Source organism: Lineus longissimus, chromosome 2, assembly GCF_910592395.1.
Source record: "Lineus longissimus chromosome 2, tnLinLong1.2, whole genome shotgun sequence".
NCBI lineage: Eukaryota > Metazoa > Nemertea > Pilidiophora > Heteronemertea > Lineidae > Lineus > Lineus longissimus.
Window position 1 is genome coordinate 8,275,425 of NC_088309.1, and position 20,825 is coordinate 8,296,249.

General features: G+C 41.7%; 2 protein-coding genes across 2 annotated transcripts; both read left to right on the top strand.

The window, feature by feature from the left end:
* The first annotated feature begins 391 nt into the window (after positions 1-391).
* On the top strand, positions 392-5,467 carry LOC135483623 (T-complex protein 1 subunit zeta-like). The gene is made up of 10 exons (XM_064764602.1): positions 392-541; positions 1,105-1,168; positions 1,529-1,837; positions 2,048-2,151; positions 2,395-2,505; positions 2,907-3,149; positions 3,311-3,648; positions 3,897-4,040; positions 4,419-4,491; positions 4,840-5,467. Exons 1-10 carry the CDS (start codon positions 405-407, stop codon positions 4,910-4,912), a joined length of 1,596 nt encoding a protein of 531 aa, XP_064620672.1. The 5' UTR covers positions 392-404; the 3' UTR covers positions 4,913-5,467.
* A 1,716-nt stretch (positions 5,468-7,183) lies between these two features.
* On the top strand, positions 7,184-19,949 carry LOC135483624 (angiopoietin-related protein 7-like). The gene is made up of 4 exons (XM_064764603.1): positions 7,184-8,877; positions 17,458-17,556; positions 18,609-18,964; positions 19,257-19,949. The coding sequence occupies exons 1-4, from the start codon at positions 7,986-7,988 to the stop codon at positions 19,548-19,550; spliced, it is 1,641 nt and encodes a 546-aa protein (XP_064620673.1). The 5' UTR covers positions 7,184-7,985; the 3' UTR covers positions 19,551-19,949.
* Positions 19,950-20,825: the final 876 nt, after the last annotated feature.

A 20,825-nucleotide genomic window follows, 5' to 3' on the forward strand; every position in this document is an offset into this window, starting at 1 on the left:
AATATAACCTATATCAAGATTGTGTGCAGTAAATTAAGCATCACATTCTATCAGTGACTCACAAAAGTCTTTCACAGCGGAATTCACAGTCTGACAGTGTACTTGTTGAACACTGTCAAATCCGCTAAGAGCCGTTCCAACTTGCACGTGCTACTGTTTATCGCAAATCTATTTTTAGGAATATGTTGAGTAGACCTAACTAATTCATAATCAACAACCCATACATGTATTTGGTTACTAACTGTAGAGACGATTCGGTGCTCAAAAGAGAATCATATTCGAGTATGAGATCACAAAAAGCTTTTTAAGTTTCAAAATTTTGTCAAACAATCGTTTAATTGACTAACTTTACGCTGTGCATTTATGGATTAGTTGCATCTGACGTCATCCACATACCTCTCAAAATGTCTGCCATTCATCAGCTCAATCCAAAAGCCGAAATTGCAAGAGCTCATCAGGCTCTTGCGGTGAACATCAGTGCAGCTAAAGGTCTCCAAGATGTTCTCAAAAGTAACCTCGGTCCAAAAGGAACCCTTAAAATGTAAGTTTTCACCGAAATCGTGCCGAAAACCCTCCCTGTAATTGTCAGAAATACCGGCGTTTTTCACCCATGTGGGACGTAGTGTATTTTTCCTGTACATTTTGTGTGCATTTTGACTGAATGTACATGGAATGTTCGAGATGTCCGTCCGTCCCAAGTCAAGAAAAGAACAACAACACTATTAAACAGTGGCAGGTTCTGCCTTGTCTGCAGTCTACATTTCTCATCATGGCGGACGTCTGACTGGTGTATTCTTTTCATACATATCAATTACATCCCATCACTTCTCTTCCTCTTAAGTTATCGACTTATCATGAAATATTAATATACCTCGAGTTGACGAAATGACTTGACTGGGCCCTATCGCCTATGCCTTTTTAAAGCCTTGCCTGCATTTTTGGCTCTTATTTTTTCGGTCAAATCATGGGCACGTCCAGGCACTGTCGATGGGGTAGATAGAAGAGGGAACACGTCTCATTCACTGATAAGGTCACTTTCACATGCATTGCAGATAACTTTGTAGTACATGTATATGTAGCCTAGTTGCCGTTTTTTCTCTACAGGTTGGTTTCTGGATCTGGTGACATCAAGTTGACCAAAGATGGAAATGTTCTACTGCATGAGATGGTAAAAATCATATTTCACATTGTGAAGGTGTTGAGAATGAGATATGGCGACATCGCACTGGCACTGGGTGCCATGACATACTTTCAGAGCTATTCTCAGCCCAAGTGGGGTGCGCTAAATTGGAACCTATGATTTATGCAGTTGGAAATGTAATGTTTAAATAAGAAACTTAATGTTTGTTTGTTTGTCTTAGGGTGTTTTATAAGACTCCTGACAATGACATATTTTTCCGCCACCTAGCTTCTTTTAAAGATCATCTAATTTAGACGCAGTGAGTGATTCTGGCACTTAGTCTACTGATTTTATACACTGTTCTGCTATTCCTCCGCCATTTACTGACATTTGTCTTCTGAATTTCAGCAAATTCAGCACCCTACAGCTTCCTTGATTGCTCGTGTTGCCACCGCCCAGGATGACATCACAGGAGATGGGACCACTTCCAATGTTCTCATCATCGGGGAGCTCCTGAAGCAGGCCGACCTCTACATCTCTGAGGGACTTCACCCAAGGCTCATCACAGAGGGTTTTGATGCTGCCAAGAAGAAGGCATTGGAAGTCTTGGATGAGGTGAAGATCACCGCTGCTGTTGACCGGGATATGCTGATCAGTGTTGCTAGGACATCACTGAGGACCAAGCTCCATCAAGAGTTGGCAGATAAACTCACTGAGGTAACTGTTGTCCCTTTGTTTGTATCCATGACGGTTTGACATTTTGCTAACCAACAGAAAAGTTCTCAACATTTTCAAATATTTGTTCAAATCAATGTTCCAGAGCAGAGTAACAGTTTCAGTTTATCATGTAAACAGCCAAGATAAAAAGCGTTTTTCAAATTATGTTTGATTTGTTGTTGAAAACTGTACTTTACGTTCCCATTTCAGCACATTGTTGATTCCGTGCTTGCCATCAAGAAAGACAAGGAACCTATTGATCTGCACATGATCGAGATTATGGAAATGCAGCACAAAACTGACATGGACACCAGGTGGGTTTTGCCTTCAGATGGGGTGGCACATTTGAACTAGGATCATTCCAAATAGTGCCGTAGCTCAGACAAAATTGATGTCATGTCACGACAAGGCAATAATCTAGTCGCTAGTGACAGTCAGCGCCACCTAAAGGCCCACTTTAATGACCAGTATAAATGAGCTTTTTATTTTGAACTCCTTTTATTGCATGCGCTTGTTGATTTTATAACAGCAACCTGTAAGTTTTTATGTCATTTCAGTCTTATTCGTGGTATTGTGATGGATCATGGTTCCCGCCATCCAGACATGAAGAAGAAGGTGGACAATGCCTACATCTTGACATGTAATGTCTCTTTGGAATATGAGAAGAGGTAAGTCGTGACATTGAAGATATTCAAACCTTATTATTTAATGGCGGGGCTTCTTGTTAGTGTTGTTGACACAAAATTGACTCACAAGTGAGAACTTGAATTTTGAGCCACAATTGATGCGGAAAAAATATTGGTGGTACACCGTTTGTCAGTTGACATCTTGTTTAGAAGCCCTAAAGGAGTTTATGTAGTGGCTTCAAATTTCGGTCTCTTGCTGTCCCTTCTGAGATAGTAAAACATAAATGAAACTCCCAATGGGTGACTAACTCCAAACCAGACCTTACAGTGAGCAATGTCCCTAAGCTGAGCCAGGCATTCAGTGAACAAGGTCCACAAGCATACTATGACCTGATAGCAAAGAACTGGTCTTAAATGACATATTGCTACAATTTCCTTTACAGTGAGGTGAACTCTGGTTTCTTCTACAAGAGCGCAGTCGAGCGTGAGAAGCTTGTGCAGGCTGAGAGGGCATTCACTGATGAGAGGGTAAAGAAGATTATTGAATTGAAGAAGAAGGTGTGCGAGGGCACCGACAAGGGATTTGTTGTCATCAACCAGAAGGGTATTGACCCCCTTTCTCTTGACATGATGGCCAAGGAAGGCATCGTGGCTCTGAGGAGGGCTAAGAGGAGGAACATGGAAAGGTATGTGTTATTTTCTTCGTGATGATATGGTATTCTACAGCTATTTAAGGTATTTTGGACTGATTTGTTTTGATAACAGTGTCGGGAATTATTAAAGATCTCAACATTAGGTCTGTAAAGAGATGATTTCCTGGTTTGCATCCTGTTGTAATCTCTTTCAGATTGACCCTGGCCTGTGGTGGAATTGCCATGAATTCCGTTGATGATCTGACTCCTGACTGCCTCGGTTTCGCCGGCCGCGTCTACGAATATGTCTTGGGAGAAAGCAAGTTCACATACGTAGAGGAATGTGCCAATCCACTCTCAGTTACCCTACTAGTGAAAGGACCAAATAAGCACACCCTTACTCAGATCAAGGATGCGATCCATGATGGTTTGAGAGCTGTCAAGAATGCCATTGAGGATGGGTGTGTCATCCCTGGAGCTGGGGCCTTCGAGATAGCTGCCTACTCAGCTTTAATGAAGTTCAAGGAGTCTGTCAAGGGCAGAGCTAGGTTGGGTAAGTGACTTCTTTGTTTCTTCTAGCATGCACCATTACCTTAATATCTAAGAACTGAAATTGAAATTGAGCATCATTACCATGTTGCAAAAGAAGAATAAACTTGGAATAAAACTAAAAGCCAAAGCTGAACACTGATTATGTCACAAAACTGACTCCTTTCTTGTCTTGGACTGGTATTGTCTGGAAAATGAATTGTCACTGTTTGCTTGCATCACTTCATTAAGTGGTCTATATTCTAATTGCAGGTGTGCAGGCATTTGCTGAGGCTCTGTTGGTCATTCCCAAGGTGCTTGGAAAGAACTCTGGACATGACCCACAGGAGACAATCGTGAAACTTCAGGAGGAATACGTTACTGCTGGACAACCAGTTGGATTAGATTTAGCGACGGGTAAGATAGGCTGAGAGGTGCCGAGCAAGATGAAAGCGTATATATATCTGTCAGGTTGACAAAAACTCAACATGCATTTCTAGTTTCCTGTGGCCTTAAAAGCATTTAAGTGGCTAGAGTGGAGTGAACTCTTTAGAGCAGAGATCTCGTTCAGAGGAAATTAGGTCAAAGGCACTGCACTGGTTTCCTCAAAAGGTGTGCTTCTGATTGAAGTTACATTAGTTGGTAGGGAGGAATGTATTCAGTATCTGCTGCTAGAGGCGTGTTTGATTCTTAATCTGGATGATGGATGTTTGTTGCCTTCTTGATCTGCAGCACAGTTATTGTGGTTTTCTACCATGTCAAATGGGCTAATAGTTTGTGGTTTGATTTTGGCAGGTGAAGCATGTATACCAGGAGATCTTGGCATAGTCGACAACTATCGAGTGAAAAAACAGTTACTGCATTCTTGGTAAGTGAGCTAGTAAGAAACTAAAAAGCTAGTGGGGATGCAGTATGTGTGATGCCTGGCATTCGAGTTCTCTCAGCTGTCATCAAGGCTTCCACTGCTCTTTTCATAGTAGTCTAACATAAGATACAGTAGTCAATGGCTTGTTTCCCCTATGCGAGGTTGCCTTCCCAGTAAGTACAAATATGAGAATAAGCTTGTTACCTATTCAAATGTTTGTCCTTGCTAGTTGAGTGAACTACTGAAAATTGAACTAGGCACATTTGTGAAATATTTGAATGGGAGGATTTAGACCCATTAATGTCTTTGTTTTTAGTCTGTTCTTTTCACAACCTATAATTTACCTTTCAGTACTGTCATAGCAAGCAACTTATTACTGGTGGATGAGATAATGAGAGCGGGTATGTCATCTCTAAAAGGCTAACGCGGAACAATGATGGATGGCATATTTAGTACCGTATATTAACCTATAGATGTCACTACACAACTCTGTATTCTCTACAGATACTTCTCCATGTGCTTCAGTATTTCTTTCTGCCGCAAATCGATGGACTTCTTTCCCTTAAATTATTTACGAAGAAACGAAAAGGAGCAAGAAGGATGGACTTGCCTTTCTTCTTAAAAAATCATTGAAAGGATTTGGCCAAAGATCAAAACTTTATGAACAAGACTTTGAACATTGAGTACTGTTAAGATAGGTTTCTGAGGAGCTAATGGCATTCTAAGTACATTGATGATAATAACTGTCAGTATGCTAGAACTTTTCTTGTTTCGCCCACATCTGAATTCATAAGGCAGTAGATAGTGAAATACATTTTGCCGTTAAGAAAAACTTATTCAAATTTCACTTGGACCCACTGGACATATTTAAACTGTGTTCTAAATGTTCAACATGTATCTTTTGTCATGCCTTAACCTCGCTGTTTGCTGTGTGTGATTTTTTTTACAAAATATAAATCATTAAAATGCAAATAAATTACCTTTGAATTATTTGTAAGTCTAACCATGAGGCTGCGGATGCTTCAAAATAGACCAGCTGAGTTGTCTAGCAGAGTTCCCGGCAGTGAGCGAAATGGGGATGTTACCTATGAGAAGATATTCCATGTCTCGATGTGCCAGAAAAGCCCCGGACAACTAACACATCAACCCATTGCAAACTTGCCAATTTCGCCGAGTAAATCTGCATTGCACCATCATCTGGTAATGGCTAATGCACTTTCTTAACATCTCTTTTGTAAGAAGAAGCGTTAAATGACACTAGCAGACGACGTGGAATCCATTCCGATGAGATGACTCTATTGTTCGAGAGCACTTCTCGTTGATTGCGCGATTCCAGCGCTACAATCGTCCATCTCAACAACACTTCCTTTTTTCACAATTCGTCGTGGGGAAAAAATTAGCATGCGGCGTCGCATCCTGGATGCGATCACCATGGAGCTGTTGGTTGGTTATTCTGGTCTGATCTGTGAAGTCCGTGCTGACACGTTTCCTTGGCCTTGAAAGCAGGTTCGACCATTCTAGCAACTGTCGGCCACCTGGAGTTTGACAGCTAGGTAAGGAATATCAACCCGTCATTGTATTGCCAGTGTCACAGTGATGGTGTCCCCCAAACTCTACATTAACTTATTGTTCCAGGTGTTAAGATGTATGGCTACTAGAAACCAAATAAGAATTTACCCGGGGGTTAGTACGTCATCAGCTATGTGATCAGTAATGTCGAGAACTAACATTAAAAATTCGAGACATTCTCCATTGAAAAACTGTTTGAACTGTCAAATACAGACGGTACTGCCCGCGAGGTCGACCTGTCAGTCGCAGGCTGATGATGTCCGAGACCCTGTAATAAAACTGTTTCGGTATCAGTAACATATGGATATACATGTATATATTGGGAGCATGTGTCACCTCGTGCAGGCTACCAACTAAATCGTTAAAAAGCGGACCTTTAACGTGATGAGAAATCGCAAAGCTCAAAACTTTCTAGACTACCGATATATATATATTTTGCTATAAAATCATGATTATCAATAATGAAGATGAGCGACCGCTCGCTTGACTTATAGCTGTCATTATCAAGAGTAGCGTGACAATAAAATCATGAGCCGGCTGATCTTGCAATGAACTTGGTGTCAGTCTTTTATCATGCATGCCGGTGTAACAGAAATCGATGCTCTCAGGAAGAAGGTTAATAACACGAACACTCAGATATTTCCTATCTGTGGACATAAACTGGGAAGAGACTACCCTTTTACGGCGGGATCGCCATCGGGTGGCCGTGGCCCCCGCCATAAGCATGACCAGTGGAAACGAGATACCTTCAAATATTAAATCAAGGCAAACCGACCTCTAATTTCAAAACAGACACTAATCCCTGGAGACAACATTTCGAAATGGAGCTTAGATATGTTGCGTATAGCTTTGCAACTATATTCTCCTTTCACTGAAACATCGATACCCCGAGCGAACACGAGGAGCTAGCGATTGTAAACAAATGCTTGACAAGTATCGACTGTTCGTGTCGTCTGCTGCTGAGATATACAGCATGGAGTTGGCCCTGAAAACCCAATTCCCCAAGTGAGTCTTCTTTTCTTTTTGGGTTAAGACCGTTTCAGTTAAAGTTTTAAATTGCACGGCGCATATATACATGTATATCGCTTTTATCGTCTACTTCGAGACAAGGCGAAGACCCGGTTTTGTATCAGGCTCAGATGTGATTGGATTCAATCTGGATTTATCAATAACAATGATGCTCAACCTCATCTGATTCTGGAAATGTCTTGAGATTCGGATTGGAACAGGATTCGTTAATTAAGTGATCTTTACAACGTGCTGGCTATTTTCCTATCAAGAAAAGAAATACGTGTGGATTATACCGGTATTCGTCGAATTCTGAAGTGTCCTGACATAACTTTTAAGCAACAAAAAATTCGTTCACATTGGTCGGGTTCTCCTCGACGAATATTTAATATCAGATTTCGTAAACGTCCTCGCGTGGTATAGGCGTTAATGGAATGTGCTGCCCCAAGTCTTCGGTCGTTTGAAAAACGAGCTGTGCTTCTGTCAAAGATCGCCACTGTGCAAATTTTGGCTGAGGACATTAAACAATCGCTTGTCCCCCAACGTCCAAGAACATTATAGGACAATCGCGTGTTGATACGCACAAATCCTGCTGACCTTCCCGTAATAATTTGTGGTAATCATCGCGAAACCCCTCGACATCACGTCCAGTTACACATGTTTCGCGAATTGACAATGAATTTCGATTTGCAGAGATTACTTTGGTACCGCCAGCGAGGCTACAGCAGTTGAGCGGCAGAGACGGACTGGAAAGCGGTGCAGGCGTTGAACTTTGTTGAATTTGAATGCAGTTCTTTTTGACTGATGTTCCAAATTACAGGTTGGGATGACCGATACGAACTGCAGGGTCTCTACTGCATGGTGAATATTTCAACTTGATGATTTTTGCCATCCGATCTTGATAGGATACAGTCGACGGAATGGCAATTCGGGCCTTTCTTACTATGGCTGTGAGTGTCTGCGTGGTGGCTACCACTGGACGGCAAGGGGACAACACGTGCGCATACACATTCCAAGTTTGGAAACCCGACCAAGACGTTATTTGGAAACTGGACAGGTTGGATTTAAAGCAAAGAAATATAAGTATGCATTTTAACACGGAGTTATTACGGCTCCGCAATGATGTCCTTCACGAACTCTTGGCCTCTAAGAATATTTCTCACAGCATTGAGAAACAGGTGATGGAGCAGAAGTTAGAGAATGTGAAACTTAGGATGCAGCAGCAGGAACTGAAGATGAGTATGATGAATATGAAGGACCGAAACGATTTCATGGGAGGGGGGTCAAGGGCGGGTGTGCCTCAGCAGCTTGGAGGAGACGGTCCGATGCAGAATGAAGGACAGATAAAAACGGAGGTCGGGAGCTTACAGGCCGAGACTGCTCGGTTACAGAACGGTATCGGGGACTTGAAGGCCGAATGGCTACTTATAAAACGTGAGATACAAGAGTTACGGAATGGTGGGAGAAAGACTTCAACCAACACAGGCAATATTGAGACGGATATCGAACAGTTAAAAACTATGATGCAAGATGTCCAAGCTGATACATTACTCTTGAAAAAACAACAGAATGACCTGAAGAAGGAGAACTCTCGCCTCAATGCGATGATTCTACGGATCGAAAACGCGAACAATGATTATTTGCAGTTTCAGTCAAGAATGCGGAAATCGACGTCGAGAATTCAGGAACAGCTCCACGAGATGCGATTTGAGAATTCCGATCTTCAACGCGAGTTGAACACCCTGAGAACGACCAATAGAAAACTGAGAGGCCGCTTAGGAGAAGCTGCAAATAACATTACAGATACCTACAGTAAGTATTTGATTAATTTTACATGTTTTTTTTTCTTTTAATCTGAGAACAATAATTGGATTTATTTTTTTAGGATGATTTTCCGAAGTGAGTCATTTGTAATCAGCCGACGTCTGTCGCGTGTATTATTGTCACATATTCAATATAAAGACCCATATTCGGATTTTTTTTTCCTTGCCATATCCAGCCTTTCTTATTTTCATATCCTCAAAAGATGCATGTTAATGTATTGTTTCATCTTAAGTATCTGACAATCTGACGGCTGACAATCGATCATAATTTTATAGGGTTATTCGTAATACGTGTACATGCATTTAATCGGCAAAACTAATGTCTTTATAGCAATTACGGAGTGGTTCTCATACTTTAATGTGTTTAAAAACCATCACACGATCTGGTTCAAGACTCAATAAAGCAAAATTGGGTTTTTAAATTTTTTTTTCAAGGAGATGTTAAATTTTCGTCAATACGTTGTTTGCCGACTCAAGTACATTGTACGCCTTCTTCAAAAGTGTCGTTGACACACATTACAAGGCGGGAAACGGTTTACACAGCCGATATCTGATAGACCCTTGATAATCCCGTTCATAATCTATTGGGGAATATAATGAAAACATCTCAGTTTTCAAAGTTCATTTATAATGAAGCCTTTTTCTCGGCTGCTGCCTGTATACATGTATTTGTGACAAATAGAAGTACATGTATGTACATGTAGAGCAGTTTGGCAAAAACCTCTGTTAGTGGTCTTCATGTGACTACAAAAATATATCGATGTTCTATTAGGGAACTGGTTTTGGTCTTATTAAGTGATATACATGTACTATATAAATATCCCTCGCACACCTGGCCACCCTTTTCTCTTTGCCTATCGTCTCCCTTTAAGATTTCCTTCAAGGAAGCTGCTGGTCACGTCAGCCTCACACGTCTGTGGATTTTAGAATTGAGCTATAATAATCGGATCAACTGACAAGTATAATAATTGAGAGTTATATTCATGCAGTTCTATGATACATGTAGGCACGTCCATCGAATAAAGAAATTTCATTACCCGTTATTCATCCATTCTGCGGAACATATTTCGTCGTCTCGGCTATTTTCCTCGTCATAAATTCAATGGTCGCCAACATGAACATAGGCAAGGTTAAATAGGATTCAGTGACAGAAAGAATTAAGGAAGATTGCTCTTTATTAACTCTAGTGATAGCGATCACACTGATATAAAAAGGGTTACTTCCCCATCTTCGGTATCATATGGATAAAATTAAGCCCGTATGTCCATAATCATGATGTCATACATGTAGGTACATGTACATGTACTATCTTGTTTGTTTGAAACCACTTTTGTCTCGGTCTCTGTTAATGATTTTAGACATAAAGGTATAAGATCATAGGTTTGATCATAGCTTACAATCGTATCGGCTTATAGCAGCAGACGCCAGGACGATTTCAATCTCTACCAATAGTTCAGCGTAATGAGTTGTATGAGATTAGCCGATAATAAGTATGACAAAGAGACCCGGGCAAAGAGAACATATTACTGTACTTAAGGTGATGAAAGGCAACTCTTAATGCACCAACTGAAATGGATATATACCTTTAACTTTAGGCCCATTTATTTATTATAAGTCTTCATCAAAGCGATTGCTCCATCACGTTCAAAGCATTGGTTTAGATGAACCTTTTAACAAAACTTTAGCCTCCCAAGCACCCGATCATTTCAGAGAAAATAGCGAAATATCAGCTAATTCGCTTGCATAATGACTGCTCAATGACATGAATGTTTAGTTCTATCACCTGCGCCAAGACGATACAATAAAACACAGTTTTTATAGGCCGTCAATTACGACTAGCGATCAGCGACTAGCATATAGCATCAACTGCCGCAGACCTACAATGCACATTTCTTTTTTCACTTAAGTAAACTGGGAAATGATTTAAGAAGAGCATTATGCTATCAAGTTGATTACTGTCCATTAGGCAAAGCAGTTGATGTATGGACCTTTACAGGAAGCTGGTTCCAGACTGACATATTGGATGCTTTAGCATTCGGTCCTCTGTCATCTAAGAGATAACGTCCTCCTCAATACCTCATGCAGCGAGTCACGACCGCTGCAGCAATAAATAAAGTTGGTGATTAGTCAACCTTAAATGGCATGCTCTTCACTCAAAGCCCACTTAGCATGCAAGTCAACCACTGAAAATCCAATGTCCGCGTTTCGCCACGGCCATCAAAGCCAGCCACCAGAACGGATGACCTGAGGAGTGATATCGTAATGATCCGAAACTTGGTGTTAATTAAGCCAAGCTCACACCACCAGGGGGCTTTTGGATGCGCCTGGTCTAGCGACAAGATTTTGTAATAGATAGTAGCTAATGATGCGTGTGAGATTTCTGCCAATAATGCTTATCATGAGCCAACCAATGTTGTACCAATGTCCGACTTATAGATTATGTGTTTGATTCCAAATAGTCTCTTTATGAAAATTTCTCGCTTATCGCGTGAACCATTCAGATCGCGTGGTAAGCATCTTTATTATCGACGCTGTAATTAATTGATATTGAACTATTGCTGACCAGCATTTGTCATAAAATTGATAATCAATTATATCAACACATTTTCTCGATGTAACAATGCTGCAATCATTTTCATCAATACACCTTCTTTTTGGTGATCATTTCACTTCATACATCTGCATTCATTGGTTTTTGTATCAAAACCTTACATGTGGTTCAAAATGACTTCGTCTGTGAACTTTACGGCACAAACTGCCTTCATATCTAGGTACATGTAGCGTAACTGGTTATGCGACAACTTTATGAGTTAGACGAAGAAACCTTGGGGTAGGAGTAATAATGTCCATGTATGCCACCGGGGCAGTTTGGCACAAGGAGTTTGGCACAGCTATGTATGTATTGACATGGGAGAACAGATAGGATCAGCTCCAAACTGAGCGAAGAAAAACCAATCGGGAACGCCAAAAGACTGACAGAGTGACGTAGTCTCCATTTCGCAGGTAGGCCGGACTCGATTAATAAGCCCCTCCTGGATGGGCCACAACGACTGTGATACTTGGAATGCGAAAATACGTACGTTCTTTCGTTATCGTCGGGTTGTTTGTGGTGAGTTTATGCAAAGCCTTGAAAGGCCAGCAAGGATGCCTATCTCCATCCTAAACACGAGGTTGAAGAATGGGACACAGTTTCAGCCCGTCGACAGCGGGTACAGAGGTCATTCAAACGCTTATTGGTTCCATCGAAAGAAAATATCTCTCGTTTTTTCATTTTCCTTTTGATCTCATTCGACAAACTGTTGAGGGAACAACGGTTTCCACATCCGACTTTCGTTCACGGCCTGAAGTTCAATAAACATGATGAAAGTCCCGTCGATTGGTTCAGCGGGTATCAAGGTCACGGGAAATAGAGTTTGGATTGATTGCATTGGTCGATTTTAGTGAACTCTCGTCTGAAACGATGCTGCGAGCCAGGCGCCAATTCGGTATTTGTAAAGAAAGTAGGCGGTTTTTCACTTCTCGTCAATTTGAATATCGGGGTACACTTTTTAACAATGAATCAGCTAAAATGCCGTCAATCTCCTTGGCATGTTTATGCTATAGTCATTGTGAAGAATTTGTTACGATGTCTCAGACTCGCTAGTTGAAGCATTTTACCTCGAGTCATTCCCTTTTGAAAGCCGCGTTGTCATCGATGCAAAAAGGGCGGAAAACATTTTAGCTTTCTTCTTTTGCCTATATGGCCTTCTTTTCACTAGCTAAATAGGGATGTATAGCTTACTGTTATAAACTTTGCCCTGGTATGGCTTGACATCGCATTAGCTTTTAAATGTTTATCCCCAGGCATCCGTTAATACAAAAAGATAGATTTGTTTTGTTCCTCCATGTTTTATCCAAGATCATAGGAATATTCTCAAGGCTTTTTTCTCCAAAGCAAAAACTGGTCCCTGTTCTCTTAAACCGTCTCATGTAACCAACCCACTCAAATAAATTTGTGATGTCTAACGGAGACTCTAGGCAGGAGCTATAGAGGTGGGTGAGATCAAGTTACACGAAATTGGGGTTCTGTTATGCCATAGTATACATTCACGGTTGTACATGGAATAATTTTGTCACGGTCAATTCGGCGTCACTCGGAATTCCTCTTTCCCGACGTATTCGGCAGCCATGTATTCTGCCATCATCGTTTACTACCTTGGAGTTTACATCGATTCTCACACCAGATTCAGATACCCCAAAATCATCCCTGAAAAAGTCGATGTATTTGGCACTGAAAGTTGATCCATGTCGTTATACTTAATCATGATATCAATACGAATGTCAGCGACATGCCACACCCAGTATTAGAGTTTCATATAATTCACAGTCTTTCACAGAGGATAAGGCAAACAAATATGACATGACATGTAACAGAATCACCTGTCTGAGTCATCATAATCCTGGGCTCATTTGCTGATCTGAAATAAAATATCACTGAGGAAATGATGATGTATAATAGGGTTCAATGATGGTGACAGTATTGTATATTTTATGTATTAGGTTATGGCTTGGAGACAAAACAACTTTCGTTTCTGTGAGCTTGAGGTGACTATAGTTAGTTGGGGGCAGATAACCTTGATATCAAAAACTCAAAAAACTATTTCGTATAGAATTTTTTTAAAACTCTGTCTTGCTAGATAACGAACAAGCTTCAATATGTCTGTCTTTCAAGAGCGTTCTCTACAAACAAGACATAGTAACCCAATGGTTGATTCACCTCAAACCTCAGTGCAAATGTTGTTCAAGATGGACACGGGTTATTTCAGTAAATTGACCAGTGAGCGCTGGTTTTGGCCGTTTTTCTTGTGGTGCTCCCATCTTCCCAGACCTCTACCAGGTACTGCATGTCTAGGGCAGGCTGTTCGGTGGGTTGCAAGGCCTGCCTTGAATACGAGAGATTAAAATAAGATTCTCGGGTCAGGCTGTTCGGTGAGTTGCAAGGCCTGCCTTGAATACGAGAGATTAAAGTAAGATTCTCGTCATCGTGGTCATCGTCATCGTCATCACTCTCATCATAGCTAACATCGTGGTCATCCTCATCATCAACGTCATCGCCATCGTCATCGTCATACTCATCGGTACCTCCTAATCCCCTTCAGCGTGTCTCTTTGTTGAGTTTCTTCCAAGTAGAGAAAATGCTTATGCAACGTTGCAAATACGCCATGATTCACTTCAAAGAATGGACAGTTCATCGTAGCAAGAAATACCTATGTCCGCAATTCCATGCAAATTACACGATAATTGCATTCCTTTGAAAAATTGGTCCATGACTGTGACTGACATCCTCTTAACGGTTACTTAAGTTAGTTTGCTCCACCCCTAATCGGGTGTATTCATTGTAAACTTAATTACCATGCCCCTGTGACCAAGATGGCCTTTCCCCATCCACAAGAGGCGAATTGGTTTGAATTAGGAGCAGGAAAACACACAAGAAAAACGCTTTCTTACGATATCTTGCATAGAAATTCCAAGCTAATTGCCTTTTAAAGATAATGGTTGTGGTTGGTATCTTTGAATGGGGAATCCGATTTCAATCAACCGAATCAGTCAACTGACAGTCTCTCGAGTGAAGTACGAGACTTCCCCTCATGGTTCGTTTAAGGCATGCAGATTCGCCCTGGAGAAACAGTTCCCCATGACGATGATAATGATTAGCGATGAGGATGAGGACGACGGCGATGATAGCCATGATAATAGTGATGACGATTACGATGACGATGACGATGAAGGACGCAGAGTCAGTCATCTGCATCAATTCTTACAGTCCTTGTTGCCTTGTAAACTAATGAAATGGCGTAGTATACTGAGTGCTTGCATCAAGCCCTTTCAGAGGCATCTTGAGTTGACGGGGGATAGATTTTCGATGGACAAACAATGCGAGATCTCATACATCAACAATATTTAACTGACCTCCGTTTTCGTCCGTCAATTGTCGACAACATGATCAAGCTGCGTCACGTTTCAGTCATCACTGTCCGCCAACAACGATCATCCGACAGGCTGGTATCACATAATTTCCCGCTGTCATTTTCCTCTTCCGCTCAATTCTGACGGGATGACATCTCAGATTATTAGTCGGTTTTTGATTGCGAAAAGTTTGGAAGCCTTAAGCCAATGAAACCAATTAAAGTGGCAATTAGAGTGATGTAAACATTGCGCATTGCTTTACGGTTTTAGATGATTTACACATCTATAAAATATTGCCTTACACACCACCGCCTCATCTGATCGAACCATCATCCAGTATCAATTCACATGATCACTGTCACGTGCTTCGAAACTATTGATAACATGCGAGGTCGTTTACTTTACACGTAAACCGCCGAGAAAGGGAAACTGGAAACTTAGTTGGTGTGGCTGGCATGATATGAAGAAACGTATATCCAGACAGAATAGACCTTCGCCGCCAGTTTTTCAATCTCAGTTTTGGGAGGAATTATTGTCGCCTGCATCACGCACGCAGAATAAGACCCGAGTACTTCCCCCCATTATACCTGGCGGAATCGCCCTAATGTGGACCGGATTTCCGCTGTCCAGCCAGTCACTTCGTGCTCATGACAATAATGATAGGTCGGGCGGTCATAATACCCTTTAATAACAGTACGATATTGGTTTGGAAACGTGTATGGTAAACGTGCGTGTCTTCCTTATTATTGACCAGAGAATGATACTCTGCAAGGACACGGCACCATAATTCAGGAAGAAAAATTTCATTTCGACATTTCATTTCATTTCGCTTAATTCCAGGTTTAGCAAATAACATCATCGTGCCTGGATATGGTTGACCTGCATAATGACGAAATATTGTTGGTTTAATATTCGTGTTACACCGGTCTTTCCATCCATTATTTTTTAAAGATTTGCGTCCGAGAAAGAATGTGACCTCACTTCACTGATGCTAACAACATGAAGAGTCACAAGATTCAGCATACACTTGTAGATTGTGAAACTATTTCCCGCCTTGTTATTCTTTCATTTCTTATGTTTTCCCATCGACGTGATCAGATCAGCGCGGTATAAAACTAAGAAATGCTTACATCCAATGAAGGCTGCGCGGTTAGACCCGAATGTCTCGAGTTGCATATCATAGGCAAGGGACAGTGACGCAGTAAATTTTGCGACAGCACTACAAGCGAACGTGCTGTTAGGCAATTATCGTACGTGTCGGAGGGTGACGATATGCCACTATTGCAGTAAATTGTTACTGCAGCCCAATGAAATCATTTTCTTGATAAATATATGTTCATTGACCAGATATATGAATGTATCCTGTCGGAACGCTGGGCGGTAAGATAGAATAGGCTTACCGCAACAATAAGAGTCAATTAAGGATGGATGAAATCGGTACAAATAGGCTAGTATTAATTATATAGTGTTAATTGAATATATAGACTATTGATATCCAGACTGAAAGACACTGCTGATCATCATCGATCGGACAGAACTGATGATATGTATGCAGGAATCGATACGCAAACATATACAGTAGAACCTCTCTATCAAGGACACGCTTGTGACTGACACGTGCTGTCCTGATTGGGGAGGTGTCCTGATACAGAGGTCAAAATTGTAAAGAAACAACCCAGTTGGAACCAAAAGCATTAAGCATTACCCGGACACCTTGGGACATTTCAAACATCTCCACCGGATCAGTCTCGTCTTCAGAGAATTCATGTTGCCATTATCAATATACATGTATAGTACGCAGATGTGAGATACAAAATTGGCGACCATTAGGCTTTTGTCAACAGACGACCGATTGGTGTCCACTGCTCTGACCCAGGTGGGTCTGACCATTGGTATTTCACAGGATTGCTCTTTCGAGGCGGGTGACAAATGGTAGGCCTGTTCATTAGGGGCGTCTGTCTCATCAGTGGGCATATATCCGCTGAATACAGGTCCATACCCATTTCTTCCTCATTGGGATACTGGTGGCAGTATCCCGTAGACGGCCAGTTGTTGCAGTTTTCTCATTCGTCGCTCATTGAAAAGCATCTATATCTTCATCATCATTATCAACTTTAGATCACCTCACACATTGTCAGGATTTATTTACAGTTGTCATGGTGACCACTCGTTTTTGCACCGAACTCGAAATGGATTTTTTTATACAAATGTAAAATAGTCAATAACAGCAAGTTTATTACTTAAATACCATGTATGAGTATCTATGAAACTGTTTATTTCTACTATTCATTTATCTTTTGCCTCCGGAGATCTCTTATTTATTGACACATTGTGTATTGAAAGCTGCAGGGATTGATAAATGATTCAAATAGAGGAAACGTTCAATTTCTAATCAACGCTGTTGTTGGCAGTAGGGCATCAGTGCCGATTCTGAAGTCTTATCCCTTCGAAGATCTAGATCCCTTCTAACCTCTCTTTCATGCCAGAGATAAGAAGGAAGCAGTTCTCCCTTTTCCTCAATAATGATTTATTTAATAAATGACATTATTACTTAAATTTGGCGTTTTAGTTTCGATAGTTCTCTGACTCTGTTCATTTTCTTCATCATTTCTTGTACTTTCAGGCAGTAAAGACGTCAGGAGTGTCTATCCTGATATCAGCTCTGGCACACAGTCAGATCGAGCTGCATCACTGACGCTTCGCTCAACGGATGCACCAAGAGGTAACATACTATAGAAACCTCCCCCACTCCCTCAAACACCCTAACGCCCAATCCGCCCTATATTGCCCGGGATCTATGAACTCCCGAGGCGGCCAATTCGGAGAGTCGAGAGGCAAGGCTGGTCCATGCACTAACTGCTTCCAGAGTGCAGGGCAATTGAAGCCAATGCAACGCCTAACTGGGTTAAACCAAAAATGCTAGGAGTAGGCCTACTCTTGGTACTTTTGTGGTAACGATGCCAGATCGTTTTGAACGTTATGCCAGGCTTTATAGCTGTCAGTTTTTCTTTATATTCAATAATGCTACAGAACCCGTTCTTCAACGAACTCATGGTGAATCCGGTAACCGTGCACAATCTGTCCCATCAATCTAATGATTTGTCAGAGGCAGCTTATCTCCCTGTCAAATAAAATAGGTAAACGAGGAAAATCTAACGTTTTATTCTAATATCACACCAAATTTCTAGTCACAGTCATTAGCGCCTCGCGAGACAGAAGTGTTCTCGCCAAAATGTCGATGATTGTCGTTGAAAGTGGTTCGTAATCAGAATGTCCTGGGCAACCTCTCCGCCTAATGAGGGAATGACGCTTCTTCTTGTTATCAATTCGAAGTTTGATACATGCCTTCCGCGGAACAAGAATTTTATGTTCCTTGAACTAAATATTTATGAAAGACGCTTTAAATTCGAAATAGTCCGATGAGGTGCAATTACGGTACAGCTCATGCAGAGTTTAGGATTATGGCCCTTAGTATCATTACAAGAAGAGTCACCACTGTTAGACAAGGCAAGTCCACAGAAAAAGAGACCTGTCTCTCATGTTTATTTGTCATGCAATCCGAAAATTGTTGTTTTGGCACCCAGACTCATCGCTTAGGGCCATACGCAAGTCACCTCGTCCTTAAAATGTTACCTTACCGGGGCAGTAAAAATGCCCCCGGCCGTCCAAGTGATCATGAGGATCGCACCCTCGACGCACCTTCGCTGACCGAATACGTCAGTCGCCGTAATGGAACGCAACAAAATGCTTAAATACGGTACTCTTGTCTTCCAGATTGTGACGAAATCTACCAAAGAGGCTACAGCATCAGCGGAGTTTACCAAATACGACCAGACCGGTCACCACAACTTGACGATGTCTACTGCGAGATGTTCAACGGGTCGGGTTGGACGGTCCTCCAACGGAGAGTGGACGGCTTACAGAAGTTCAACAGGCGTTGGCTGGAGTACAAGTTCGGGTTTGGGAACAATTACGGAGAGTTCTGGATTGGCAATGAGAAGCTCACGCACCTGACCAACCAGAAAAAGTATGTCCTTCGTGTGGATATATGGGACTGGGAGGGAAAGAGGTATTACGCCGAATACGACCACTTCTTGGTGGAGAGCGCAACAGAGAAGTATCGATTACATGTAAGTTGCTAGTTTATAGTCCTTCAAAGTTTCACCTGACCCACCTCCATAGCGAGGGCCAAGACAGCAAGTGTCGGTGTAGCAGTTCAAAGTGTCTCCCCTAGTCTTTTACCAAAAATTGATGCTGCACTGCTTCCATCTATTTTCTGGAATGGTCTTCCGTAAGAACGTGTCCTTGGAAATGTCTTCGTGAATATTCACATCAACTACGTACTGATATATGGCCAAATTATGTTCATTCACTTGTTTCAAAAGATAGCGAAATTAGAATATGCTGCTATTTTATTTTTAGGTGAGCAACTATCACGGAGACGCCGGCGATTCCCTGAGCTACCACAACGATATGGCGTTCAGTACGGGAGACATGGACAACGATCTCCACGCCAGAAATTGTGCGAGGGAGAACCAGGGAGGTTGGTGGTACCACAGTTGCTACACGAGCAACCTCAACGGCGTTTACCATACGAGTTGGTACTCGCACGGGGGACAAAAATACGCGGACGGAATCGTCTGGTATACCCTGAAGGAATCGGACTCTTATTCGCTGAGAAAGGTCGAAATGAAAATCAAGCCGTATCGGCGCTAGGTGAACGAAGAGCAAGGACACATTGCGGTTTGTTTTGATCACTCTGGGATGACTCTCGTACTTGTGGAAAAGCGCCAAGGTATATTGTAGAAGAATTCAAACTTAACTTTTTACTTTAAATTTAGTATCGCCTCGCTTGACAGGCATGTACCTGCCAACAACAAGCAACCGTTGTAGAAGGGACAGTCAGTCCTCTTGTGAAAGTTTGGTTGGAACACATATTCCATCGAAAGATTTAAACAAGGTCATTGGTTTCTTTAGCCATGCGCTGGACATCAAAATCGGAGACAAAGTTTAGGGAGGACAACGAATCTCGTCTCATAGACGTCGTCAGTCACCGACCCCAGGCAGTACAACATTCTCATTTTGAAGGTTGTGCTAAGAGAGAGTAGATGATTGATAAGAATATGTTTATCTCATATTACTAGTTGTGAACTAAGAAGGCAATTGCGAAACGTTCACTTTATGGTTCTAAAGAATATAATGTACCTTCTCTGAACATATGATAGCGAGCATCACTGTTTCGTCCAACAACTGTATCTCAGGATACGACGAAAGGGCAATCTAAGCTCATAAGGCTGAAACAAAGTATACTCTGTCACAGACAAATTTTGGAACTTTTGCTATAATTGCTTGCTGTCGTCCTGCCGAAATACACTGTGGTGGTACTGCCGATATGTCCCAGTGCCGGCTGGTGGTGCCTAGCTACGAAAACCTTCCACAATACTGGTTTTTGAGCGATTTGCGTGACCAAGAAAGCCCATTTCCCGGGCCCACTTACGAAATCGTATCACGAGGTATCGTGGGTGTGACTGTGAGCATGGTAAGGGCTTATCTTTAGCGCACTGGATAGAGCCAAGCGTTATTCAAACTTTGTAGGACTCGGGTGCAGGTCCCCTGGATGCGACTCAGTTCTCTTTCCTGATTATGTAGTTGTGTCTTTCTCCTTTTTACCTCAGTGTCAGACTAACTGTAACTGTCTATATGTCGCTTGTTTATATCTGCTGTGCACCTACTTCTAATTAGACGATCTTAGACCTTATACCTCATGAATATACATGTACCATACAATGCAAGGCCTTCCAAACTAAATCCTTGAAATGTATGCTTTAACTTTCCTCTGTAAATACATAAGTGTACACTTTTAATTACAACCGCTGCTTTGCCTTATTCGTTCGTCCTCGAAAGAACCATTCAATAATCACAGGATTTCAGTCCTTCATTTATCTACTACAAACTGATGCTCCTCCAAGTAGAGAATTGTTGTTGCCAAAA

Bases quoted from the DNA above. Each gene is read 5' to 3' on its own strand.
- LOC135483624 (XM_064764603.1), top strand. From the start codon at position 7,986: ATGGCAATTCGGGCCTTTCTTACTATGGCTGTGAGTGTCTGCGTGGTG. The intron at 8,878-17,457 runs GTAAGTATTTGA...TTGTACTTTCAG, and splicing joins TAACATTACAGATACCTACA to GCAGTAAAGACGTCAGGAGT. The intron at 17,557-18,608 runs GTAACATACTAT...CTTGTCTTCCAG, and splicing joins CTCAACGGATGCACCAAGAG to ATTGTGACGAAATCTACCAA.
- LOC135483623 (XM_064764602.1), top strand. From the start codon at position 405: ATGTCTGCCATTCATCAGCTCAATCCAAAAGCCGAAATTGCAAGAGCT. The intron at 542-1,104 runs GTAAGTTTTCAC...TTTTCTCTACAG, and splicing joins CCAAAAGGAACCCTTAAAAT to GTTGGTTTCTGGATCTGGTG. The intron at 1,169-1,528 runs GTAAAAATCATA...TCTGAATTTCAG, and splicing joins ATGTTCTACTGCATGAGATG to CAAATTCAGCACCCTACAGC.